The sequence below is a fragment of the Cajanus cajan genome, chromosome 5 (assembly GCF_000230855.2).
Source record: "Cajanus cajan strain Asha chromosome 5, NIPB_CcT2T_4, whole genome shotgun sequence".
Taxonomy (NCBI): Eukaryota; Viridiplantae; Streptophyta; class Magnoliopsida; order Fabales; family Fabaceae; genus Cajanus; species Cajanus cajan.
Genome location: NC_138521.1, coordinates 71,403,800 through 71,430,500, shown reverse-complemented (window position 1 = coordinate 71,430,500; position 26,701 = coordinate 71,403,800). Strand labels below are relative to the sequence as shown.

Below are 26,701 nucleotides of genomic sequence, written 5' to 3'. Positions count from 1 at the left end.
AATCTCACTTTTATATTTTGGATAAAATTACCTTATATTTTATACTAAAACAAAATTAAAATAAGTGTTACATTTTCTTATACAAGATATCCACTCTTAATTTCAATTTTTTAAATTTCTAGTTTCTTAATTAATAACTTAATAATCCGATCTTAGTTCATATCCTTTTAACATACCAAAGAATTGGTAAAAAATAATTAATATATTAAATTCAATATTGAATCATTCGAATAGAACTCAAGTTCAATCCATAACAAAAATAATTTTTTGTTGGACTTTACCCACTTTTTAACCAAGTCAAATTAATTTAAGACAATAATTTAAACAATTTAAAATCACACATTGTCAAGTTCATTAAATGGTTCAATATTGAATTACACTATCTCTTTATCAAAATCAAACCCACAATCTAATTTTATTATAAAAAAAAACCACAATTACATGAAAATATTCAAAGTTATACAGCATATTCTTTTGTTAAAAAATAAATAATTCTTCAAATTGAATATTGTATATACTATATAGTATTTATTATACACTTTGAATAATTAAATGAAAATTTAATGATCGTAAATGTGAAAAAGTCCAAAGATGCCGTGCTTTAAAAAGGTTATTGGTGGGTGTCAAAAAAAAAAAAAAAAAAGGTTATTGGTCAACTGAGCTTGAGGGTGAAAAAAGATTGGACAAAGTATTGTAGTCAATTTATGTTACCTTTCATATCAACTTAACAGACGGTCCTTTACTGCTTAGGCTGTTTCGCCTACTTAATTGGGACGTTGGTTAGAAGCCTCCAAAGAAGTATTTTGATTTATAATGGACTAGTTCATAGCCGCCCATCTTAAGAGGTCAAATTTAAAATTAAAAATTTGGTCACAGGAGTCACTTGATCAGCATATACCTAATGACTTGACCATATCCAATTTCATCAACTTGAACCTTCTGGAGGAATCACTTGAATGACTGATTTAGGAAAAATATTTATCAAGGACCAATCCAATCTTCAACAAGGCACGGGTCCCAGAGTCAACCAACCATGTTAACTCATTCCTCTAATATAAAGGGGACAACCATAAGTTGTGTCCAGAATTGTAATAGCCGGTAAAAATTAAAAGTCATTTCATCTAATCTAAATACATACCACTATGAGTCCATTATGAAACTGTACTTACAGTTCCAGATTCTCTGCTCCTGAATTAAAAGTTTTTCTTAAATCCTCCTTTACTACATTATCGGCAAATGTAAACTCGACAGCATTCTTTGATAGCTCAAACATTTGCTTCCTTCCAAGGCCTATATAATAGCCAAACCAACAAGCAGTCAGCAAAGTTTAGCAATTAGTTTGAATTCCACTAGCTGCAAGAGAAAAGTGAAACCTACCAAATGAATCAGCAGCAATTTTGTATTCGTTGGAGAGACTAGTAGAAAATACACCCGAGTCATCGGTACACAGAACTAAAGGATGTTTTGCTTTATATAGATCAGCTGCATCAACAAAACCATGATGTTAAGAGAAACTGCATAAAGTTGATTCCCAGATCAAAGCCACAATATAAAATGGAATGACTTCAAGAGGGGAAAAAGAAAAGCTGAAAGCAAGTATCACTACTTTGTATTTCTGTTTCAAAACCAAAACTTGTAAGTATGCAACTACCCCAGAAAAGAAATTATTTTTTCATAGACCAAAAATAATTGCCTTTCCAAGAAGAACCACAGCTAATCAAAATACAAAGTCACTTTCAAGCCTATAAAATCTTGTGTAAAGTTGAACAAACAGCAAGGTTCTTTTATTATCCTATCCTGTGATAATCAACCTCAAAAATAAACAGAAGAACCTACCAAAATGATGTGCATCTATTGTTGGAACAGACAATGTCCTTATGTTTGATGTCAAACAAATTTCAACCTGAAAATCATGATGATATATAACTTAGCTTTTTATGAACTACAGCAGTTTATAAATTGGGAAGAGACAATATAATATGAAGCATTCAAACCTAGCGACAATCAGAAGCCCCCAAGGGACGATCAGTGAAAGCAAGAATTATGGGCTCCAGTTATTGCAGATCAAATCAAAATTTAAATTTGGTAGTTTTTTTTTTTAAAAAAAACTTTTAATTGATTGATTACCGACAAAGGACAACCAGGACATCTGCTTGTAACCACACAAATCATGATACACTACCATAATTTTTCTTTATCATTAATATGACTAAAGATAAGGTCTAGCAATGTCTAACCGGAATGTTTGAGGACTTCAGCCTTTTCCAGTGTTCCTCCTCAAAGAAACAAGCATGTCCAATCCTCTGCGGAAGAAAGTCAAGCATATCATGTATCTCCTTCGAGTTTGATACCTAAACACACAAAGTCAGAAAAACAAACCCACCAGAGAAACACCAAGAGTAAAAAGGTACAAGAAAAGATTAACACACTTCTCCACAGTGAAGAGTTACATAAAGACCTTGTTCTCGAGCAAATCTCAATGCTGGCAAATATGTAATCCTGCAAAAGATAAAATTGGGCTTAAGCATGGACTTCTAAAACTTAAAACAAATCACTACACTAGAGTCCAGGATCAAGCTGATATACCAGTCACCAACAGCTGGATTCCCAGAGAGGTCAATTCCAACCACCCCAAACTGCCTCATTTCCAGTGCAAGCATGACCTGCGGCAAAGAAGTGTTCAAAGGCAGTAACAAACAGACTTAACTTTTGCCCAAAAATAAATTTGCATTATAGCATACAGTTTCCATTGCCGCTTCTGTTGTCTCCCGACGGTCAATGCTCAAGAGAAGCCTAACAAAGATTCTTTTTCTAGGGTTTCCATAACAGTTTTCATTCACACCTGAGAGTAATGTACTTGAAAGGTTTCTAGGTTCCTCATTGTAAGGAATGAAAGCCACATCGACTGAACTTACAGCTCTTAGACCTTCCAATACAGCTTCTACATAAGAGCGTTTACTCATTCCTAGGGAATCATTTTTCTACACATAATTAAGAAAACACTTTCTTTATCAAGTCAATGGAAACAAGCACACAAAAAATAACCAACTGAGCTCCACATATTACCTTTGGAGTAGTTCTCAGCTCCAGATACACAACATTCTCAGATGCAAAATCTTCAACAACCTGCTTTTATAAGTTTGCTTGCATAAATACGAAGGTAATAAATTTGGAATAATAAAATACAGATGGTAGGCACAATGACATACTTCTTTGGTAATTCTGGTAATACTTGAGTGATCAGTCGTGACAATGTGGATTAAGTCAAACAACTTGAATACTTCACTTAATGAACGATCATCTGTATTTAATAGCCATAATCAGATTTAAGCTTTAAAACAGAACTATAGGGAAATAAGGGTCATTAAAAGTGAATTCTGAAAGAAGATAAAAAGAGAGGAGTAAGACCTGCTTGACAGCATATTCAAAAATTTTGAATTTAAGGAACAGTTCAATAAAGAGCGGTTTTTTTTTTTTTTTTTTTAACAAGCAAACAAACAGCTAAGTAATCATGTCACGTATTTTCCTAAAAGCAAACTCGAAAAGAAAGATGGTTCTATCCCTTTGATTTATTTATTTTTTCATTGTCGTATTCTCTTTCCCCTTTATTATCATGAATTTCATGCCCATTTTTGCAAACGAAATCGCAACGCAACAAAAGGCAAAGTGAATTCCAAACGTACTAATAATATGAAGCACAAGAAGGATAAAGAGAAAAGGGACATACTTTTAAGGATAACGTGTTCCACTTGGGAGAAATCTATGACACCCTTGTCACCCAAAGCTCTGGCGAGTTCTCTGTGGAAGAAAAATAGAAAAAATAAGAATGTTGGTTTGGTTAAAATAAAAGGAAAGAAGTTGACTTACAGCAGTGTAGAGTCTCTGATGGATCCATTGAGATGAGCATGCAGTTCTATCTTTGGCATTGACTCGCACCACTCCATTTTTCCTCACTGGCTAGGAAAAGAGACTCTTTCGCCCCCAACTTTCTTCAGGATACTCATTACTATTACTCCTACACACTCTTATCAGAACTTAAATTCCGATTAAAATTAATATTAATATAAAACTTAAATTTCACAACAATGATAAATTTTATATATACATATAAAATCTTTATCAATACAAACTATAAAAGAGATACATAACTATAAAATGGTGTATGACTTTTCTTCTTCACTTTTAATATTTGATTATAAGTTTTATCTATGATATTTTGGAAATAATCACTCACAATCACTTTTAAATTGTCTTTCTTTAATTTTTTTTTAAATTAAAAATTAAGAGACATAAAATACCATTTTTACTAGTAAAAATAATAAGAATAAAATTACATAATTTTTTAATCATGTTATTGACATAAAATATCTATAGATTTTGACAATAAATAATTTTAAGAAAAATGTAATTAAGCATCTTTAGTAAGATATTCTCTTCGTTTCTAACAATATTTTTTTATATATATATAATTTAAATTTGAAATCTTAATTAAGAAGATTAAGTTCACAATTATTCAAACTAACAACTTTTGGTAATATGATTATATATTTATTTAATAATTTTTATTTTTAATAATTTAATTTAATTTTTTAAAAATTTAATTGAAAAATAATTAAAATATACTAATAGTGCAAAATATATATATATATATATATATATATATATATATATATTATCATTAAATAATAGTCATTGACTTTTGTAATCAAATATGTGAGTGGATGAATAGAGTTATTATAAGAGTATTTTTTTAAGAGTTACTTCATTAAAAAAAATTATTTGATTAGATAAGTATACAAATTTTTATAAAATTTTAAATTATTTGATCTTTTATTAAATAAATTTAATTTAGAATATAATATACTTTTTCAACATATAAGTAAATATTAACAATATAAAAAAATTGATTTATTTAAAATTTACTTTGTATGATTATTAAGTTAAGATCAAAATTGCAATAAAAAGAAAAAAGTTAAGATCAAAATATTTGATGATTTCATATTCATCGGCTTTTACATAGAGATGCACAGGAAGAAGTAGCTATGTTAAAAGTTATACTTGGAATAACTTAATTTTATGATTAACTCGTGAATTTTTTTTCTTGATTTTAAAAAATCACATAATTCTTGATTGATATATATATATATATATATATATATATATATAGAGAAATATTTTATGATTTATATTTATCATTCTTATTTTCAAAAAACACCTTACACAAGGATTAGTGAATGCATAATTTTTGTTTGATTATCAATTTAATGTTCATCATTTGTTGATTCAGCTGTATAACTTCTTACCTCTTAAATAGTTTAGAATTGGTGACATGACATTTAAATTTTTTAAAAAAATACAAATGAGGCAAAGGAATAATGAAATAAATACTAATTATTCATTAAAATAAATATAAATAAAAATTTATATTATTTATTATTATATTTGTTTTTATTTTTAAGAATCAATTTAAATTAATTGTTTATTCTTTTTCATAATATCTGATTATTTGATGTATTAATTATTTTAGACTAAAATATCTTATTTAAAACATGTTTTTAATTCGATAGAATACATTAATTATATTCTTTAAAAGGCATGTGTTTGTTCATAAGAGTAAATAATATTAATCATGAAAGAAAATTAATATATAACATGCACTCTAATTGGTTAAGAGAAAGGAAAGTATTAGTTGAGATTACAAAAATAGTACAAGGATAGTTATGAAAGAGAAAAAAAAAACATTGTTATCAACTAAATTAATTATTTTTTTAAATATTAGGAAATTAAGTGTTTAAATCTTACAATACTTTCTTTGAATCTATGTATAAACAAATATAACTAATCTTACATAAATTAAAAATGTTCGTTAAATGCATTTAATTTTTATAAGTTCACATAAAATATACATTATGTTTGCTAAAACATTCTTAGAGTAACTCCAATAGGAAACAACTCAAGTTTCGATTTTTTGTCATTAGAGAATTCTGACGTGGCAACACGAGTTGCTTGAAGAAGGGAGAGAGTTGATTCTTCAAGCAACCGTTCTTTACCAGATTTCAAGCAGATCTTATTTAACATATTTGGGAACGTTTCAAAAATAATAATGATGAAAATTAATTTCGTATAATGTTTATGTATTTACTATTGCTTTATTTTATTTTTAATATCTACTTATTGTGTATTTTTTCTCGTAATTTATTTTCTTTCATCGTAGTGCAATTATCTTTTTTAATAAAAATTTAAATTTGGTTCATAAATGATTAGAAAAAAAATTCTAAAAGTTGAATTTCTTAAAATTTCTTACCATTTGAGTAAATTTGTGTTTGAGTTGTTTAATGTTGACATGACACACACACTAGAGACCATTTTTTTTTATATTTTTTAATGCATGAAGCAACTCAAATGAGTTGCTTGCATTGGAGATGTCCTTAACCACATTCATGATAAATAATATCTCATTTATTACTTTAAATATATTTTTGAATTAAAAACATTAAAGAAGGTTGATTGAATTAAAATTTATTTATACTTCAATAAAAAAAAAATTAAGCACTTTTTGCTTATTTAAGTTTAGAGAGCGTAGTATATAAGAAAGAATGCAGCATTTTTTATTTCTAAAAGTCATCTCACTTAAGTAGTGATAGGTATAAGTCAGCTTTCATAGATGAAGTAATAATTAATGAATATTTAAAATTCATGATAAGATAAAAAAATTTATATCTTTATAAGTAAGATAACTAGATATCTTTTATTTGAGATAAAATGATCAAAATTATAAATTAACTATAAAATAAAAATTAAAAGTATAATTAAGTAAAAAAATACTAATTAAATAGTCTTAAACTAGTAAAACTTATTCAAAAGTTACATGTCATGTTATTTTTACCGTAACAAATTTTACTAAGTTTTAACTAATTATGCTTCAAAAATATTTTCCTTTGACAATTCTAAATCATATTCTTTAATAATATGTGATTCAATGGTGGTAGCTAGTTGAGTATTTCAACTATCAAACCAATTTACAGTAAAATTGAAAAACATTATTGGTTCACTTCGACACTATTTAAAAAAATATATTTTCTACATTGGTTATTATTTATTTTCTAAATTAATTCCAAGACATATGGAAACTGTTGACCTAAAAAGTAAATATCAACCAAATCAATTATGAAACCAATATATAAAAAAAGAAACCACTGTTTACATCTAGTAAAATATCATATGTTACATCAATTAAAGAGAAAATGAATCCAGAAAGTTTACGTTATCTCATGTTGAAATGTGAAAATATATACTTGTTTTCATAATTAAATTAAATTATTACGGAAATTATGATAATATGCATATAATATCAAGAATCATGATATTGTTATTGTAGTTTTGATAGATAAAAAAATAAATTAAATAATAATTTTTTAAATTAAATTTATTTATTTTAGTTCAATATGATGATACGAGATATTACATGATATATATATTAGAAGGGTAAGTAAATCAAAATTAATTTTAAAATAAGAATATTGAGTTCTCTATTAGGTCATTACAATTGACATATAAATAACTTTTTTTTTAATTGTGAAAAGTCACGAGTTTTGGTAAAAATTGACAATTTGTGTATTGTAATAATTAGGAGTAGGTATACAGAATAGTTTGGCCCGTTTAAGGTTCGAACTATAAAATTCATGTTTTATGCGGATTTGAATAAATCTAATCAATAAAATAAATGGACTTATTTTTCATGTCCGTATTTGGTCTGTCAAAATTCACGGATAAGCGGATCAATCTGTGAATCTAAATAATGATTCAAAAAATATATATTTAAAATAAAAATGCATAAAATTGAAAGAAAATAAATCTTTTTTTATTTATAAGCTAAATTTCATCACATTAAAGTTTATTAATAGTTAAAATGATTTAAAGTACTAAATATTAAAATATTAAAATAAAAATAATTTTAAATACTTATATAATAATATCAAACTTTCAATAATAAAAGTATCAAAATGTCATAAAAATTATTCAAATAACAAATATATACCAATTAAATATAGTTTTAATGTCACAATAATTTAAAAGATTAAATATATAATTTAATATTAAAATTTTAATTACCAAAGTTTGCAAACTAGCCTATGAGTCCACAGATTTCATGTATCAAACTAAAAAACTAAACATAATCATACAAATTAAAAAAAAAACAGATTAATTATCTACAAAATTCATCAACTTACATATTAAACCGCGAACCCAAATCCATCAACCCACCCTACATATAAACTCTAAACCATACATTTTAAAAGTTAGCGAAGCAGATACAAAATGGGAAAGACTTTTTTTTTTTAAAGAAAGAGAGACTTTTTTTTTTGTGTGATCAAATTTGAAATATAAAAACAAAGAGCCAAAACAAGGAAAAAAAGACCACAACTTAACAAAGAGCACACCACGAGTGTCATCAGCTTCAAAAGCAGGAAGTAATTGTAAAGGGCAATATTTGGACTTTTAATTTGTCGAGCAAGTTGTAGAAAATGCACCATGTTTGGGCAGGCAATCATCCTCAAGATGTGCATGAAGGTATGGTTCCAATTTCGATTCATCTAGTACTTTATATTATTCAAGATGGAGGCATAGAGAATAATCAAAGGAGATCAGTTACAATGCCAAAGTGGAATCAGAGTTTATATTCTTATCCATTTCTCCATGAAATAACATATTTTTATCAAATAACAAATACTTATTCAAATAAAACATTAATTATATCTATACTAATATATAAGGGAATACCCTTTTTAATAATAATTTTGGTCTCAACTTTTTTATTTTTTACTATTATACATTTTTATTTTAAAAAAATTTAAAAATATTTTTTAATCAAATTTAAAAATTTAACATTAGTAAATTAATCATAATACTAATTAGATCAATATACTTTTATTATTTAATTTTTATTTTTATTCTATTTTTAATAGAGACACAAGTGCCTCGACCTTACTAGTATATATAACGATAATTGTAATTATAATTAATCACGAAAATAAAAACTAATTAATTTTAAAATATCAATAATTTAATAGTAATTAAAATTATAACGGTCATATTACTATATTTCAATATACCAAAAAAAATGTCATATTATTATATTTCTAAAAATCTAATATTAATTAGACTTTAAAAATTACAATTAATAAAATAATAATTTTCATAGATACTTATAAATCAAATTTAAAAATAAAGTCAACAAAACTATCAACACTTCTTCGATTACGTAGGTCAATTTTATAAATCAAATAATGTAGCAATATTCTATCATAAATCATGTCTAAACAAATTTTTTTAATATTTGTCTAGTTTAATTTTTACGTATTATTAATATGAAAAAAATAATAGGGATGATTTAGAAAAAATATAAAATAAAAATAATTATAACAATTCATAACTATATAATAATATAAAATTATTTTCCGTACAAGAAAAATAACTTATACTTCCAGATATTTTATTTTTACATACATGAGTGTGTGTAAAATAAAAAAAAAATATTTTTTATCTATAAATATTTAATTTAAATGAAACTCAAATATTTATAATTTTAAAGGTTATTGTTATACAACTCATAATAAATGAATAAATCGTCTATAAGTCTCATAATTTTTATCTATCACTATATGTTAATTAATCTTTTTTGTAATGTTTACATTATCATTATATAAATTTGTTTCAATTTAAAAAATGTATTAGAGATAACTTAATTGTTTATTCAAAGTAAGAACATTCAAAAGTGTGTCCTGTCTATCTTTTTCTTACCATAGAAATTTTATACAAACCAATTATATTGTCTTAGACCAGACACCAAAATAACGAGATTTTGTTGAAATTTCATGTTATTATTAGATAATGTATTTTGGTATTCGATCATGATCATTAATTATTAGACTTATCATTTGATATAAGTCCTTAGTTGAAAAAGTGATGAACTATTTTAAATAAAAAAATTAAGTCACTTACAAATAGTAATTTTTTACCAAAATTCCTTGGATAATACATCTTGATTACAAACATGTGATAACTCACTCATCTTCGTTCTATAATATGAAGTGTGTAGAAGTTAAATAAAATAATATATTAGATAAATTACAGACCGGGATAATCCAAAATTATTTTCTCTTATGTATAATTTTTAATTTTCTTCACTACATTTTAACAGTTGAACTACCCTCTTTATTATCTTTCCTTTTTAGTTGGGTTATTTTTTACAAGTTTTCTATGTACATGCGATGCATAAATTAGCGAGGACCAGGACAGGTATACAATCCATTCTAGAGTATCCCAAACATTTAATCATATCTTACGTACTTACTATGTTGATATGCCAAAAAAACACAGGCTCTTATCTCATATTGCAATAGATATAATTAAGAAAATTTTGGTCTTCAAAATGGAAGGACATAGATATAGGCGTAGAGTTTGATGAGCCCAACATGGGACGCAAATAAAAAAAGTTGGATAGTATACTATATATATATAATATATGATTAGATGACCTTCATTATGTAGCAGAGACGCACATTGGAAGAAGAAAATTGCATGTGCAATATATTTATACCATATACTATGACTAAATATCTATTAGCCTATTTATAAATAATATAGAAATTGATGGGAAGTGCAAGGATGAGCAATCATCGGGAACAGCCAATAAAAAAGAACCTAGGTACCTCGTTTCTGCGCATGTTATTTTATCACGCACGTTTTCAGTAAATGGATCTGGGCACAATAACAGCCTTGAGAGGGTTCTTCATGACAACAGTGAAAGCGAAAGTCTCAGTGGGGTCGGGGGGGTTATTGGGTATGGGCAACCAGTGAAAAGCATGCACCATTTTAGCCAGCAACAAGTTTATGTGCAGAATGCCAAGACTCCAAGCTGGACAAATCCTCCTTCCGATGCCGAACGGCATCATCTTCACCCCTTTCGTCCCCGTCACGTCCACGTCAACCCCATCCCCGGTTAAAAACCTCTCGGGTCGGAACTCATTCGGATCCTTCCACATATTCGGATCCTCCGTCAACCACGCCGTGTAAAACTCCACACTCGCCTCCTTCGGGATGGTATACCCGCCGAGCTTGGTCTCCTCGGTGGCGGCGTGCGACAAGACAAAGTGGCTGGGCGGGTGGCGCCGGAAAGTCTCCTTGACGACGGCGCTCAGGTAAGGCATCTTCTCCACGTCACTCTCCGTAACCACACCGTCCTTCCCCACACACTCCACAATCTCTCTATACAATCTCTCCTGAATCTCCTGGTCCATAACTAAATGAAGCAGCGCCCATTCGAGCGCGGTGGCGCTGGTGTCCGTCCCGGCGCTGATAACCTCGGAGACCAGCGTGACAAGCTCCTCCTCCCCCAAGCGTCCACGACCGGGAACCTCCAAGCCGAACAAGGAGTCCACGTAAGCAGCGCCAACAGGACTGGCCATGTGAGCACCCTCGAACTTGCCCTGGACGTAAGCCTTGCGGTTGCGAATCAACGGCGCCAAGAGCTCAACCTGTCTCTTCCTGAGGTCCTTGGCTTCCTTGACCTGGCGGCGGAACAAGGGCGTGAAAACGGGCAAGAAGTCTGGAAGCTTGGGAAGCGTGATGAGCATGACGTCTTTCAGAATGCTCTCTATGCTTTTGATTCGGTTCTCCTCGATCTTGGCGCCGAAGCAGAGGCAGATGAGGATGCTGCAGATGGTGAGTCTGCAGTTGCTCATCACCTCCACCAAGCCCAACTCCCGGGCCTCCTTCTGGATCCTCCTCATGTGGGCCTCCATGGCCCATTTTCGTATCCACCCGCACTGCTTTATCCGCAGCGGGCTGATCATCTCGCTCACAAAGTTTCTCCTCAGAGTGCGCCACAGCGGGCCGTACTCCGCGGAGTTGATGGCGCACTTCCCCATGCTGAAGAGGAGCCGGATGGGGGAGTCTTTGGGCCGGCTCGCGAACTGCGGGCCTCGCTGGATTAGGGCCTCGTGGATCAGGTCCGCGCTGGTCACGATGATCAACGTGCGCTGGCCCATCTGCATGCTGAAGATGGGGCCGTACTTTTTACGTAAATCGCGGACCACGTAGATGAAGTGGCGGCGCTGCAGGATGACTTGGAAGAGGTTCCCGACGACGGGCCACCCCGGCGGGCCTGGCGGGAGGTTCTTGGGCCCTGCGCCGGTGGTGGAGCAGTAGCGCCACCAGCAGCGGAGGAAGAGGAAGGCCAGAGCCAGGAGAATGAGGTCTGTTATTAGCTGCATTGTTACTTGTTAGTGATAGTGAGAAGAAAACAATGAATGAGTGAGGGAGGGGTGGTGCATCACAATAGATTATATAACGTGAAAAAGGTGACACACTATTGATTACTATATGATGCGAGTGAATGAGTTTCGTCTACCTTGGTTAATTGTATTCAATTTTTGCAGACGTAATTACTGTGAGTACGGCTCCTTCAGGATCATGACAGGTATACATATATCCAGGATATGTGACTTTCATCACGCGGGGCCATCTTACCTTTTTTATTTTTATTTTTTAACTTCTTTATCAAATCTTCCTCACAACTTTAACTGTCACTCTTCTCAAATTGGAACAAACTCAATTATTACCACATTAAATAGCAAGCGACGAAGTGGTGAGGTTCAGTGAATTTTTTTTTTATATTAATACTGACCACAACAGTTTTTTTTTTTTTTTTTTTTTTTTTTCTACATAGAACAGAGCACATTTAAAGTATTAAATTTATCTAACAAACCGGACGCGTTCCAGTTGTAAAAATTGCACCAAAAAAGAATCAAATTTATCACTATTTCATGCATTCTTTTCTTTGAGTTTTTTCCTCTCTTCATGTGAAGTTCTTATATAATGATGAAACATTTATGCTTATTTATTTATATATTGCATATAGCTGAAAAATTATATAAAAAAGATATATATATTTTCACAATATAAGAATATGTAAAAAAAATTTGTCAGAAAACATTGATTTCCCTATCTTAATATGTTATTTTTGATATTATACGCTCTGTGCATAATATATTAAATAGAAAATGAAAAATAAATATATATTATGAGCTTTCGTCCACAGAAATTAAAATGACAAGTGGGAAATATTTGTATTACATAATTTTATCCTGGTGGTAGACGTAGCGATGACAGGTGGTAGTTGAGGTATTGGGTGGAAGTGCAGAGCTGCAATGAATAGAAAACTTCATGGATTTGCTTTGCCATTGGACTGACTTTGTACGTAGTTCTACCATTGGTTTTTCGTCATTTCATGTTTCTTCGGTATGGGGGTAATCAACCCTAAATATTAATTTATATCGACTCCAGTACTCCACATTTACTGCTAGTAGGTCCAATATATTTTACTACAGTTTATCAAAATTTAACTCTAAAAATACATGCTTCTGCCTCATCCCCGCTCACATTATTCTTTAATAAGTTATAATTGGTAAGTATAAACTAACATAGTAACATTCTCTTCACATGATCATGCAAACAAACAAGAGGTGTACAACAACATTATTAGTTAATTGTTCTTGCAGTTTCGAAATATGGATGGGTCTTCAACCCGTTAATTTACTAACTATTAATTTGTTATATCCCAGATATAGTAAGAATACAATAAAATTACGATTAAATATGTAAACTTTGTGCTGCTGTTCAATGTTCACCCTATAATGGTCCCATTTTAATTTTCAAGAGCGGTTTATAGCAACCATTTTAAAAAAAAGTTAAAAGTTATGATTACAAGTTCAACAGATTAATTTTATTCAAATTTCTTACTATAATATTCAGCCTGCTGTTTATCCAGATGGCTGACAAGCTACTAGGTCTACATGTGTCATTAATTCCATAAGGTTTTGATGGGACCCATTAAGGAACAGAGCTAATAAAACCCTACATGTCTGTTAAGGGATTTACTAAATTAAATCCTGTAACAATTATTATAATGTCATAAACTTCAATCTCATGCTATTTGTTTTCTACTCATTTTTTCCCTCAATAATGTCATAAAAAGGGTTGTTAATGAATTAAAATTTTGAAAAACTCAAATTGAGCCAACCTGATCTAAATTAAATTTGTTTGACTCATCAATTTTTTTTTATAAAATAGATAAATTAATTTGATTTGCTTAAGAATATGAATCAATTTTTTTTTTTAATCTAATTATATGATGTGATTATCTATTTTATATTTATATGATTTTTTTAAAAAATTATCCACTTTCTTAAACAAATATTGCCAACGATCAGATATTTTAATTTAGGTGACATCAGTTATGAATGGACTTATATCAACGAATATTAGAAGTGCCTAAAATGACGAATGAAGACATACAGTCTGAGAGGATGAAAGAGAATGAAGAGTACGTTGGTGTTGCCGCAGAAATTGATAAACGAAATGCTGTTCCAAAACGTCATGGCTTTCACTCATTTCCGCTTCCCATTTATTTTTGAACTAGAGAGGCTTATTATGTCGTAGCAAACTCATATCCATAGACCTCAACGCGATGCCGCATTCTGAATGTGTTGGAATCATAGCTTCCTGTGGAGTCTAGGCACAGCTGTTTTCTTACTCACCTATAAATTACTCTAACCTATTTTAGCTTCGGATGAAATGCTACACTGAATACATACTAATAAAATTAAAGTAATTAATCTGTTGCCTTTTGTAATGGCTAATTTATTAAAGAATATGAATTTTCTAGTAGGAATGTGTCTTTAAATATTGGATTAATGTCAATGGCACATAGTGCTGTCAAAACGGGCCAGTCCGGCCCATGTGGACCGGCTTACCTTGACCCACTTTAAAAACGAGCCAACTCAACCTGGCTCACTTTTGATTTTTCAAAAAAAATTTGGCTCGGCCTAGCCCACCTCGGGTTGGTGGGTTATACGGGCCAGCCCACCAGTCCATCAAAAATTTTAAAAAAATTATCAACAAAATTTAAAATTTTAAATTAATTATAAATTAACATAATAGTCATAAAATTAACATCATTAATAGTCATAAGTCATAACTCATCATACAAAATTAAATATAAATCATGATAAAAGTTTAAAATAAAAATTTTTAATATCCCATTATATAAAATTAACTACAAATCATACTTAAATTTTTATTGCAAAAAAAATAATGGTGGGTTGGTGGGTTACCCAGCCCACCTGGGCTAAACCCGGGCCAAAGTGGGCCGGGTTAAGATATACCCACCTACTATAAAACTTCAAATTTTTTTGGCCTAGACCGACCCGTTTTCAAGGTGGGTCGGGTTGGCCCACGGGTCCCGGCCCACTTTGGCACATAAGGGATGTTATTCACGGGTTGGTTCTCTTACCATTTGGTCCTAGCTTAGGTATTGAAGTTGGAGCTTTGATACAGAAAGGTACAACTTTTAAAAGAAATGGTTATTAACATGTTAGAGCAGCTTAATTCTTAAGAGGTTTCCTGTTCAACATTATTTCCTGCATTTTAACATGTTGGTTTCTACTAAGCTTGTTACGTTGGTAATTGTGTGTTATCTCAGAATGTAAACCATTTGCTTGAAGTAGTAATATAATTGTCAACAAATAGTCAATGTTTGCATCTCTTCCTTGACTCTTTCCTCTTCTTCTACAGCTGGTTCATGTTAAAGGTTCCTTGACTTTTTAGTGTCTTGTTTTATACATTTCTTAAGTATCTCTTGGTTTTAAAATCCAAAAGTTATTTCAGCATTCTTTAACACAAATTTATCTTCTGAGTAAGCATGTAACATTTTCAATCACTGAACAAGTTCGTGCTATTCTCAGTTGCTCCAAATCCAATAGAATTACAATGACTACTATTATAATGTAACTATTGGCTTTATTTCCAACTACAGTTATACTAAAGTTTTATTCCTTTCCTGTTTGGGTGACTCGAATGGTGCAAGGTGCCACACAAATTTACTGTTATACAATGACTACTTTTGCATGAATCACGATTTCATGGGTGTGTCTTGATATTTAATAACATCATTAATTCGTAAGTTGGCGATCAATCACTAGGTTTTAGTACAAAGAGGGAACGAAGCATCATTTGATTAAAGGCAGAAGTACTGACAATATATCATAAACTAAGAATTGTAGCCGATAAGGTTCTACATTTAGGTTATAAGCTTTTTGTTTCAAGTGTGTTGTACGAGTTTTTCTTTCCCTCTGATGCCCAATGAAAAGGTTTCCTTGTACTTTACAAGGAATTGCTTGTACCAACTTGCTGATAATCTTGGAGTTCTCTTCAACGTGGCATAATCCACATGATGGAACCCATATCTTACAGTATATCCATATATCCACTCAAAGCTGTCGAGCAAGGACCAGGCAAAGTATCCCCTCACATCTGCTCCTTTCCTGAAAGAGAGAGAAGGTTGGGGAAATCCATTTTATTCTCATGTTTGATTAGTCTCAAAAGTAATCAGAGATGAGGGTGTTCCCAGCATTTGGTTAAATAGAATTCTAGTTAGATGATAGATGAGCATAATAGATAACAATATACTGAAAATGGAATCCTTGCGAATGGTTTTTATACATATCCTATCCTGTTTTATATTGCTAGAATTTTTAAATTTTTAAATTTTTAAATTTTTTTTATATTCTTACCTTATTGCTGCTAATAGGGCCTCTATGTGATCCTCCATGTACTTTATTCTTTTAAAGTCATTAAGATGTTCTTCCGAAGTGAATTTTGGGTCATCTTGTTCGGGATACCCTATAAAATATTTGGATGATCAGCAATGAACAGAAAGTCTGAAAAAAAATAGTAGGTTTTGCTTACCATTTTCAGTTATGAACATTGGAGTATTGTTGTATCTATTTCTCACATACGTGACAGATTTTTCCATGCCTTCTGGGTAAATATTAAACCAACTAAATGAAGTCTGCACAACAATAGAATATTCAGAATTGGCGGAGCATGGGAAAAAAAGGTGATAATCTTTGTAAAAAGTTTGAGGGGTACGTACACGTTCACCAATTGCGACACCATTTTTTTCTCCAAGTTTCAGGTATGAACCCTCTGTTCTGGAAATCCCGGGTCCTGATTTGCACGCGGAGTACATGCAGTCTTGGACATAGAAAGCTGTGTAGTAATTGACGCCAATGAAGTCCAATCCTTTCTTGAGTTTCTCTTTTTCGTTGCTGGAAAATTTGGGTAAGAGGCTTCCAAGAACATTCTCCATCTCTGTGGGGTACTTTCCCAATATGATTGGATCCAAGAACCTGCTTTACAATAAAGTGTTAAAGAGTATACTGGGAGAGTTGATTGAACAAATAGAACTGGCTATTGAAGAAGAACTAACCAATTGAAGGTGAATGATCTTGCTCTTTCGGTAGCCAAAATGTCAGCTGTTGAATTGCTTATCGGTTCATACCATTCATGTTGAAGGACTATACCGATTCTTCCTTTTTGCTCAGTCTAATGTTTCATCCATAAAGTACAAATTTTACAATGATTTAAAAATTGAAATTGATAACGTCTCGTGTTTTTATCAAATAATTGGGTTTCCAAAGTTTTTTTTTGTTGTTGTTATTGTTGTGATCATAATTGCTTATGTTATGATGCTGAGAACTGCATTACAATACCTGGTATTTGGCTCTATAGATATCAACTGCAGCTGCATGTGACAGGATAATGTTATGAGCTGCTACAAAGGGTTCCTTTTCTGAATCTCCTCCACCGCATTTTGCCATTCCTAATGGGCCAGAGCAACGACATGGAGGAAATAAACCTGAACGGTAGCCAAGTGGCACTAGGTTATTTGGCTCATTGAATGTGACCCAGTACTTAACTCTGTCACCAAAGGTTTTAAAACATAGGTTCGCATAATATGCAAAATCTTCCCTGCTCATCAAAAACATGAAAGCACGATATTTAAGAGTTCATATCAATGATCTGTTTGGTATTGAAACTTCTTCAGGTAAACTAGAAAACTGGTTGCTTACTGTGATTGGGGACTTAGCCAACTCCCATATCTGTCCTCCAGCTCTTGGGGAATGTCATAGTGACTAAGAGTCACAAAGGGTTGGATCCCTGTTGAGAAAAGATGCATGTCGAATATATTTTTACTCAAAGAAAAGAGTGACGAGTTGTTACAGGATTTTTCCTCACTAATCTCATGTGTTTATTTAAACAATTGTCAAACTCAAACTTACTACTAAATTATATATTTTGCTTGCTGGCAAGGTGTGTAAGGAAAATCCTCTGGGTAACTATCATTACTAGGATGAAAATTAAAAATAAAATAAAATCTGAGTTACCTTTGAGTAGTAGAGCATCAATTAGTCTGTTATAGAAGTCGATACCTGCATGGTTGACCTCTCCAAATCTACCCCCTGTTGAAAATCATATATACATACCAAGAATCTGTTACAATCTGAGTTGCAATATTTTTTTTCACTTTTAGTAATGCATTCGAAGGAGGAGCATACTTGGTAGAATTCTTGCCCATGAAATGGATAGCCTGTAGCTGTTTACTCCCAAAGCTTTCATTAGATCTATATCCTCCTGCGTTTTGATCCATGAAAATTATAATTGCTTTTGCCTTATTCGCCGAATTCAAATGCAGAAGGTTATCGCGTTAGGTCCACGTAGGACAATCATGTTAATTAGAATTATAATATTAGAATTATAATATTGTTTAATTAGAATTATAATATTGTTTATTTAACGAAATTATCTATGATAAGGTATTTATTTTACTTAAGAAAATTAATACTTTGTAAGATTATGTATCTATTTAAGTTTAGACTGATATTGATTATTTCTAAATTATTAATGAATTTAGATAGAATGGTGTCATGTAATTTAAGTATAATAAAAAGTAAAGGGTAGGCTGATGGTATACCAGGTAACGATTATAATGATCATCAGCAATATCCGCATTGGTCCCATCGAGTATTCGACCTGCAAACAGGCATGAATGAAATTGGTAGTTAAGAAAGAAGGCTAAAATAGTAGTTAATTAATATTATTAAGAGGTGACCTTGTCCGTGACCATGAGTGAAGTTATCCCAGTTGCTTAGGCCTTTGCCATCACTCTTATAAGCTCCTTCATACTGTTGGACTGATATGGGAGTGAGTGAATGAGAAAGAAAAGTTAAGGTTGAAAAAGAAGTTGAAAGTGAACCTGGTAAGACGAAGAAGCAGTGCCGAAGAGGAAATCAGTGGGAAGCGGAGAAAGATCCAAGTGGTTTGAGAGAACAAGGAGCTGATATGGTGCAACCAAAAATATGAACACAAATACTGTGCAAGTGGAAACCATTGCTATAAGATTCTTTAGTCTACATCCACGTCAATCATGCTCTCACTCTCATATCTTTATATATAGTTTTAAACCCGTGCAACGCGTGCACAAAATTTTTAAATGCTTATTTATTTTAAACTTAAAAATATATTTTAAATCTTTATAATTTTCATATAATAATGATCCTTATAGATAAAATACAATGTTGTCTTTATATAAAAAAAAAAATACAAGATAAGATAAATTATGTCTTTTAAAAATTAAAACAACTAGTAATTTTTGTGAAAAAGATCTCTTTTAAAAAAATGCATAAATTCCATCTCTTTGCTTGTATAAGTCTTTATTTTTTTTAATTTTAATTGTCGAGAGAAAGTATAGATTCCCTGTCTTTGCCTTTATCCTCGTGTCCAAGTCGTGTAGGGGATGTATTCGTATCAGAACTGCGTGAGAAAGGTGTTCAAATATATATATTTTTTAATTATGATAGTGTCAAACGTGTTGGGTCGAAAATATATGATTACAAGTACAACATTCCATAAATATGAACAGGTGCTCCAAATAGTAACCATGATGCATTTCATTTTTCATTCTTGCTAAGGTTCCAAGCTAGGTATTTTCCTTTCTGTTTTCCCTGTTATTCTCGGGCACAACGCTCTCCAGTTTCTGTATACTTTTCAATCAAATGCTTGTACCAACTTGCTGATAATTTTGGAGTTCTCTTCAGTGTGGCAAAATCCACGTGGTGAAGTCCAAATTTCAGTGAAATCCCAGATTTCCACTCAAAGTTGTCGAGCAAGGACCAGGCAAAGTAACCTCTCACATCTGCTCCTTCCCTGATCACATCAACAACACACAAATACTTAGGTCCAAGGTCAAGGATAAAGAATAATGCCATGATTTATTTATTTATATTGGGATGCAAGCAAAATTTCACATCGTTTAGACAAGAGAATGAATATGAGTTTATATACACACACTTGTCTCCATTGGTTAAGAGGCATTTTGAGAGGAGGATTGTTGAGATGCAAGCAAAGTCCCACATCGTTCAAACAAAAAGATGAACATGAGTTTATATAGAGGGTTTGGGCCCTTTCCGCCCCAGGGAATGGGTTAAACCGTGATCCTTTGTTTGAGAGGAGGATTGTTGGGATGCAAGCAAAGGGGTTAAACCGTGGTCTTTGTTTGAGGGAAGGATTGTTGGGATGCAAGCAAAGTCTCATTCTTCAAACAAGAAGATGGACATGGGTCAAACAAGAAGATGGACATTGTTGGGATGCAAGGGAGGATTGTTGGGATGCAAGCAAAGGGGTTAAACCGTGGTCTTTGTTCGAGGGAAGGATTGTTGAGATGCAAACAAAGTCTCATTCTTCAAACAAGAAGATGGACATTGTTGGGATGCAAACAAAAGAGTTAAACCGTGGTCCTTTGTTTGAGGGGAAGATTGTTGGGATGCAAGCAAAGAGGTTAAACCGTGGTCTTTGTTTGTGGGAAGGATTGTTGGGATGCAAGCAAAGTCTCATTCTTCAAACAAGAAGATGGACATGGGTCAAACAAGAAGATGGACATTGTTGGGATGCAAGCAAAAGAGTTAAACCGTGGTCCTTTGTTTGAGGGGAAGATTGTTGGGATGCAAGCAAAGGGGTTAAACCGTGGTCTTTGTTTGAGGGAAGGATTGTTGGGATGCAAGCAAAGGGGTTAAACCGTGGTCCTTTGTTTGAGGGGAGGATGTTGGTGTTTGAGGGGAGGATTGTTGGGATGCAAGCAAAGTCCCACATTCTTCAAACAAGAAGATGGACATCGGTCATACAAGAAGATGGACATGAGTTTATATAGAGGGTTTGGGCCCTTTTCGCTGCAGGGAATGGGTTAAACCGTGGTCTTTTGTTTGAGGGGAGGATTGTTGGGATGCAAGCAAAGTCCCACATTCTTCAAACAAGAAGATGGACATCGGTCATACAAGAAGATGGACATGAGTTTATATAGAGGGTTTGGGCCCTTTTCGCTGCAGGGAATGGGTTAAACCGTGGTCTTTTGTTTGAGGGGAAGATTGTTGAAATGCAAGCAAAGTCCCACATCGTTCAAACAAGAAGATGAACATGAAAGCAAAACCGTGAAGGGTGAATATATATGTTGTTATATATAGTGTGTATACCTCATTGCTGCCATTAGATTATCGAAGTGACCAGACATGTACTCTATTCTCTTGAAATCAGTAAGATATTCTTCCTGGGTAAGATCTGGATCATTCAAATTGCCATATCCTACAAAAGGTTGGGTAGTCAGAAACGCTCAGAGACTCCATGAAAGGTGTAAGGTGTTAACCTGCTTTGCTTACCATTTTCGGTAATGAACATCGGAGTGTTATTATATCTGTCTTTTAGATAGATAAGAATTTTCTTCATGCCTTGTGGGTAAATATTGAGCCAATTAAATGGAGTCTACATAACAATACAAATTATCATTGAACCTTGTTTCTGCAAGGTGAAAATGTGAGGGTCATAATCATTAAAAAAAGGTTGATGTACTTACAAGCTCTCCAATTGGGACACCGTTTTTTAGTGAAGTTTGTAGATATAAACCCTCTGTTCTGGAGACTCCTGGCCCAGATTCACACACTGATGATATGCAGTCTCGGACATAGTAACTTGCATAGTGGTTTATGCCAATGAAATCCAGTCCTCTCTTCAATTTTTCTTTGTCATTACTGGAAAATTTAGGTAATATGGTTCCTAGAATCATCTCCATCTCTTCTGGGTACTTACCGAATAAGATTGGATCCAAGATCCTGCATTATTATAGTGGAGTATTTATTGATAGAATCAAATTCACAGAAGATTTGTGTTGGAGATGAATTAGCTGTGAACAATATTACACATATCGGAGATTGATTTAGTTTGTTATGGTTAGTTAGGTAAGACGTTAGTTGGACACTTGGACTTGTATATAAAACTAGATGGATTCTCAATTGTATTTTGTTCCTCGTTTTATCAATGATAAAAGATCTTATTTTGAGTTTGAAGGGTAATGGATATGAGAAAAAAATGAGAGCGAGAATCTATATCATCTGAGACAGTGAGGGAAAATGTGCTAGAAAGTAAAGAATAAAATTAAAAAAAAATTAGAAGAATATGAGATAGAAAGTGAGAAAAAAGAATTCTCTCAGTGCAGCAACAAGGGATGTTCCTGTCAAGGCTCTGATGTTGAGAAACATGATAGAGACCAAGAGAAGAGAGGAATTGAGAGAAAATTAGAACTTCTAGTAAAATGAAGGACGGAGATGCCATATAAAATCCACCTGCACCTAGTTTCATATAACCTACTGAATCAATCTCTAATATCTGTAGTAAACAAGGAGGAAATTTTACCAATTAATGTTGAACGATTGTGCTCTTTCGGTAGCCAATTTATCTGCTGTGGAATTGCTTAACGGCTCATATGAGTCACAGTGTAAGACAATGCCAATTTTTCCCCCTTGCTCAGTCTGGATATGGCATTAAGGAAAAAGCAACTTTATAATGTTTTGAACGACTGTCCCGTACCACTTTTGACTTTGATTTGTAAAACCAGCATGGTAATTTATAGCTTAAGTGGAAATTCAACAGATTTGAGTCCCTACATTATACATGGAATGCTATTTTTTTTTTAATTTTTTATTTTGATAAGGGTTAGTGTCATCCTCTAATCAGATTACCTGGTATTTGCTTCTATAAATATCAACTGCAGCTGCATGTGATAGGATCATATTATGGGCTACCTCAAAGGGTTCTTTCTCTGAATCCCCCTCACTGCAATTTCCAAATTTGCTAGAGCAGCGACATGGTGGGAATCTGCCTACACGGTAAGAAAGTGGGACTATATAATTTGGCTCATTGAAGGTGACCCAATACTTGACTCTGTCACCCAAGTATTTAAAACAGATATCCGCAAAGAATTTAAAATCTTCCCTGCAAATATCAAAATATGTTTGTTCAAGTCAAAGCCAAAATCTGCTAGAAAAGATGTTGGCTATCAAGTGCATTCGGAACTACGGCAATTGTATCGAAATCTAAGCAAGCAAAATGAATTGGGGAAGTAGTTGTAATTGTTTACTGTGATTGTGGACTTAACCAAGCTCCGTATCTGTCCTCAAGCTCTTGAGGGATGTCAAAGTGAAATAATGTTACAAACGGTTGGATACCTGCGAATAGCATAGTTGGCAACAAACACAGGTCAATGAAATTAAAATTGTTTGTCTCGCAAGCCATAGCATAGGAAAATTTAAATCAAACCTCTGAGTAGCAAAGCATCTATGAGTCTGTTATAGTAGTCGATACCCGCCAAGTTGACTTCTCCAAATCTACCTTCTGTTCAAAATCATTGCAAATTCTGCTTGTGAATTGACTACCAAATGCAAGTACTTAGTATCTCTTCTAAGCTGATATCATTCACAATTTTTGTTAAAAACAAGAAGCCAGAAAGCATACTTGGTAGAACTCTTGCCCATGATATAGAAAACCGGTAGCTGTTGACTTTTATAGCTTCCATTAGATCAATGTCCTCCTGTTTTTATGACAATTTGAAATTAGGAACATCTATTAAAATTTGCTCCAACACTAAACGGCATTTTCTGAAAATTTTCGTGCACAAATATGCCAGTACATAAAAGTTTCTATGCAGAAATAAACACGACGTACAAATATGATCTATATTAGAAGTGAGCTTTAGTTTTTTTACCAGATAGCGATGGTATTGATCAACTGCAACATCGCCATTACTTCCATCCTCTATACTACCTGCAACGTACGGACGACAAAAATACCCGTACCCGCAAGTATCTATGAGTAAAATTCATTACGGATAATAAATGGATAGGTTAATTGGATACTCGCAGATAATGGGGACGTATAATTTTTTACCCGTTTATAAATGAAGCAGGGGCGGGTATGATGATATCCATACCCGCAGGTACCGTTTAATAATATTTATTAAATATCCTAATTATCCTTGTACCACATAACCCTAAAACTACATTCTCATCTTATTTTCTTTCAATAGAATTATGTTGGATGTAATTTGATTAATTTTTTAGCTTTGATTGGACCAATAAGATTTATGTATTTTAAATTATTTACTTATGTTTGGAATTATGAGATTGAATTATTGTAGCTTTGTGATATGAGACTTTCACTTACTTGTGTAAAATTGATGTATTTTAAGTTATTGATTATCTTGCATTTTTATTATTATTTCAATAGAATTAACGTTAAATACAAATTTAAAATTAACATTAAATTTTTATTTTTAATATTTCGATGACATTAAATATAAATTTAAAATTATTTGTAATATAATTTTTTAATTTCTTAAAAAATTTATAAATATCCATAGATATCCATGAATATTCGTGAGTATTCAAGAAATTCATGGATATCCGCTTAACAAATACCCGCGTGGATATGGGGTAAGTATGGAGCCAATTTTCATACAATGGAGACGGGTTTACTATTACTCATCTCATGGAGTCCCATTGTCATCCCTACTGCAATATATGGACTTGCGAAAGTTGAAGCTTGAACAATATGTAAAACTAAAAGGAAAGAATACAAAAAAGTTGTTTGTGAGGTCTTGATTTGATCACCTGGTTTGTGAGCGAAGACATCCCAGTTGCTCATCCCTTTGCCATCACTCAAGTAAGCTCCTTCATACTAGGAAGAATAATGGGAAAAGTGATTGGTGAACACACAAGAAATAGAGATAAACATGAAGATGATAGCAAACCTGGTACGCAGAAGAAGCAGTGCCAAAGAGAAAGTTGCTGGGGAAAGATACAGATTGATCTAATCCATCTGAGATTGGTGTGAGAGAGCACATGAGCAGCAGGAACAAGATTAATGGCATAGCCACACCTTTGTGACATGTACAAAACCCCATTGCAGTGTATTGTTTCACTTGCAAGCTTGTTCTCAATGTGACAATGTCAACAATATACACATGCTAATAATATGTTCTGACATACGAAATTGCCTAAACTTACAAGGAACAAAACGTGCTCGATAAATTAATCAAAGTGCCCGGATTTTATATTATTTTCTGAATAAATTAATGATATGTTGCTACTAAACTATATAAATGATGAGAGATAATTCAATTATTGGATCCCTAGTCAATATGGGAAGGTTGGCAAGGTAGTTGCTTGATCCCTCAGTGTCCTACAGACTACAGAATAATACGTGATACTTGATAAGACGTTAATCATATCACACTGTCGTCAGAAACTCGAATACTGTATTTGGTTGGGGAAAAAAAGTGAGAAATAAATTTTTTTTTAAAACTGAGATAAATAAAAAAATAAAATAAAAATAAAGTTATTTGATTTAAGAAAAATAAATAATTATTAAAAAATAATATTATAAATTTATTTGATTTGAATGAATAAAAAAATTATAATTAATAATAAAATTATAATATTATCCTTCCAATAAATTTGTTATTTATTTGAATAAATAACAATTTATTTGAATACAATCACTTTCAAGAGGTGATATTATTTTAATAAACAATAATTTCATTATATAATTATTTAAGTTAAAAGTGTAAAAAATAAAACTTTATTAGAATCCCTTCCCATATTCACGTCTACAAATTTCTCTTGTAATACATTTTTTATAAAATAAACTGGCAAGTTTATTTCTTTGCACGAGTTTCTTTGCTCTCTCTTATTTTGTTACCGTTTCTATTCAATCAAACACAATGCAATGCTTTGTTTGTGGGAGGAAAAAGATTCGAAGGGCAAAGAAAGAAATATGTGATAATGATTTGGTAGAAAATATGTAAAAAATAAAATAAAATAAAATATATAATTATTTGATAGGATAAAATTAAGTAAGAAATAAAAGAAAATTTAAATTTTTGAGTTATATTTTATTAAATTAAATCATTTATCCATTTACCATTTTATCCTTTTCATACTCTTTTATCTACGTGTAAGTATTTTTATTTTTTAGAATTATAGTTATTATGTACAATATATTAAATTAAATATAAATATATTTAAATTTAAATAAATATATAAAATTATTATTTGTAATATATTATCAAAATTTTATAGAATTAAATATTAAAATAGTATTCATATATAATTAATATTATATAGAATTATAATTATAATTTAAATTAATAATATTTTAATTCTAAGTTATATATATATATATAATTAAAATAATATTTTCCTCTAAAATGATTGATTGGGGCCAATAGTCGGTTTTACTAGTTCCGCTAAGAGATAGAACGAAATTTTTACGTAAATAATATTTTTTAAAAGAAAAATTACAAAAATGACACTTGTGCAAGTTTATTTACAGGAGTAGACTTGTTTACTGTTCATACTCGGAACGGGGAACCGAATTCTGAGCTTCAAAATTGTTTTTTTTTTTTTCTCAGAATTCG

The 26,701-nt window shown here is 31.7% G+C and overlaps 4 protein-coding genes across 6 annotated transcripts; all 4 read right to left on the bottom strand.

Moving 5' to 3' along the window:
• Positions 1-780: 780 nt before the first annotated feature.
• On the bottom strand, positions 781-4,028 carry LOC109808862 (N6-mAMP deaminase). 2 transcript variants are annotated; one of them, XM_020372026.3, is made up of 11 exons: positions 3,868-4,028; positions 3,728-3,798; positions 3,210-3,301; positions 3,067-3,126; positions 2,742-2,981; positions 2,587-2,663; positions 2,430-2,499; positions 2,238-2,351; positions 1,837-1,903; positions 1,378-1,482; positions 781-1,290 (listed from the first exon to the last, which is right to left on the bottom strand). In XM_020372026.3, exons 1-11 carry the CDS (start codon positions 3,942-3,944, stop codon positions 1,166-1,168), a joined length of 1,098 nt encoding a protein of 365 aa, XP_020227615.1. In that variant the 5' UTR covers positions 3,945-4,028; the 3' UTR covers positions 781-1,165. The 2 variants fall into 2 exon arrangements, with proteins under 2 accessions (XP_020227615.1, XP_020227616.1); XM_020372027.3 differs by lacking the exon at positions 2,742-2,981.
• Positions 4,029-10,392: 6,364 nt separating this feature from the next.
• On the bottom strand, positions 10,393-12,650 carry CYP77B1 (cytochrome P450, family 77, subfamily B, polypeptide 1). The gene has a single exon (XM_020372184.3). It carries the CDS (start codon positions 12,273-12,275, stop codon positions 10,749-10,751), a length of 1,527 nt encoding a protein of 508 aa, XP_020227773.1. The 5' UTR covers positions 12,276-12,650; the 3' UTR covers positions 10,393-10,748.
• Positions 12,651-16,044: 3,394 nt separating this feature from the next.
• Positions 16,045-19,341, bottom strand: LOC109807657 (beta-glucosidase 46). Of its 2 annotated transcripts, none has more exons than XM_020370234.3 (12): positions 19,160-19,341; positions 19,016-19,088; positions 18,878-18,936; positions 18,462-18,537; positions 18,291-18,365; positions 17,976-18,063; positions 17,616-17,874; positions 17,333-17,448; positions 16,997-17,252; positions 16,810-16,912; positions 16,635-16,743; positions 16,045-16,385 (listed from the first exon to the last, which is right to left on the bottom strand). In XM_020370234.3, exons 1-12 carry the CDS (start codon positions 19,292-19,294, stop codon positions 16,163-16,165), a joined length of 1,572 nt encoding a protein of 523 aa, XP_020225823.1. In that variant the 5' UTR covers positions 19,295-19,341; the 3' UTR covers positions 16,045-16,162. The 2 variants fall into 2 exon arrangements, with proteins under 2 accessions (XP_020225823.1, XP_029129125.1); XM_029273292.2 differs by having other exon boundaries at positions 19,016-19,096; positions 19,160-19,300.
• A 376-nt stretch (positions 19,342-19,717) lies between these two features.
• On the bottom strand, positions 19,718-25,306 carry LOC109807658 (beta-glucosidase 46). The gene is given in 13 exon segments (XM_020370235.3): positions 19,718-19,942; positions 19,944-20,109; positions 21,429-21,537; positions 21,612-21,714; positions 21,806-22,061; positions 22,642-22,757; positions 22,968-23,220; positions 23,366-23,453; positions 23,545-23,619; positions 23,740-23,815; positions 23,990-24,048; positions 24,894-24,960; positions 25,034-25,306. Coding segments are annotated over 13 exon segments (1,581 nt in total). The 5' UTR covers positions 25,187-25,306; the 3' UTR covers positions 19,718-19,882.
• Between the last annotated feature and the right edge of the window lie 1,395 nt (positions 25,307-26,701).

Excerpts from the sequence above, each read along its gene's own strand:
- CYP77B1 (XM_020372184.3), bottom strand. The coding sequence starts at position 12,275 with ATGCAGCTAATAACAGACCTCATTCTCCTGGCTCTGGCCTTCCTCTTC.
- LOC109808862 (XM_020372026.3), bottom strand. The coding sequence starts at position 3,944 with ATGGAGTGGTGCGAGTCAATGCCAAAGATAGAACTGCATGCTCATCTC. Across the intron at positions 2,352-2,429 it reads TAACTCTTCACTGTGGAGAA|GTATCAAACTCGAAGGAGAT; the intron begins GTGTGTTAATCT and ends TTGTGTGTTTAG. Across the intron at positions 1,904-2,237 it reads TGAAGTCCTCAAACATTCCG|GTTGAAATTTGTTTGACATC; the intron begins GTTAGACATTGC and ends CATGATTTTCAG.
- LOC109807657 (XM_020370234.3), bottom strand. The coding sequence starts at position 19,294 with ATGGTTTCCACTTGCACAGTATTTGTGTTCATATTTTTGGTTGCACCA. Across the intron at positions 18,366-18,461 it reads ATGGGCAAGAATTCTACCAA|GGGGTAGATTTGGAGAGGTC; the intron begins GTATGCTCCTCC and ends GATTTTCAACAG. Across the intron at positions 16,744-16,809 it reads AATGTTCATAACTGAAAATG|GGTATCCCGAACAAGATGAC; the intron begins GTAAGCAAAACC and ends AATATTTTATAG.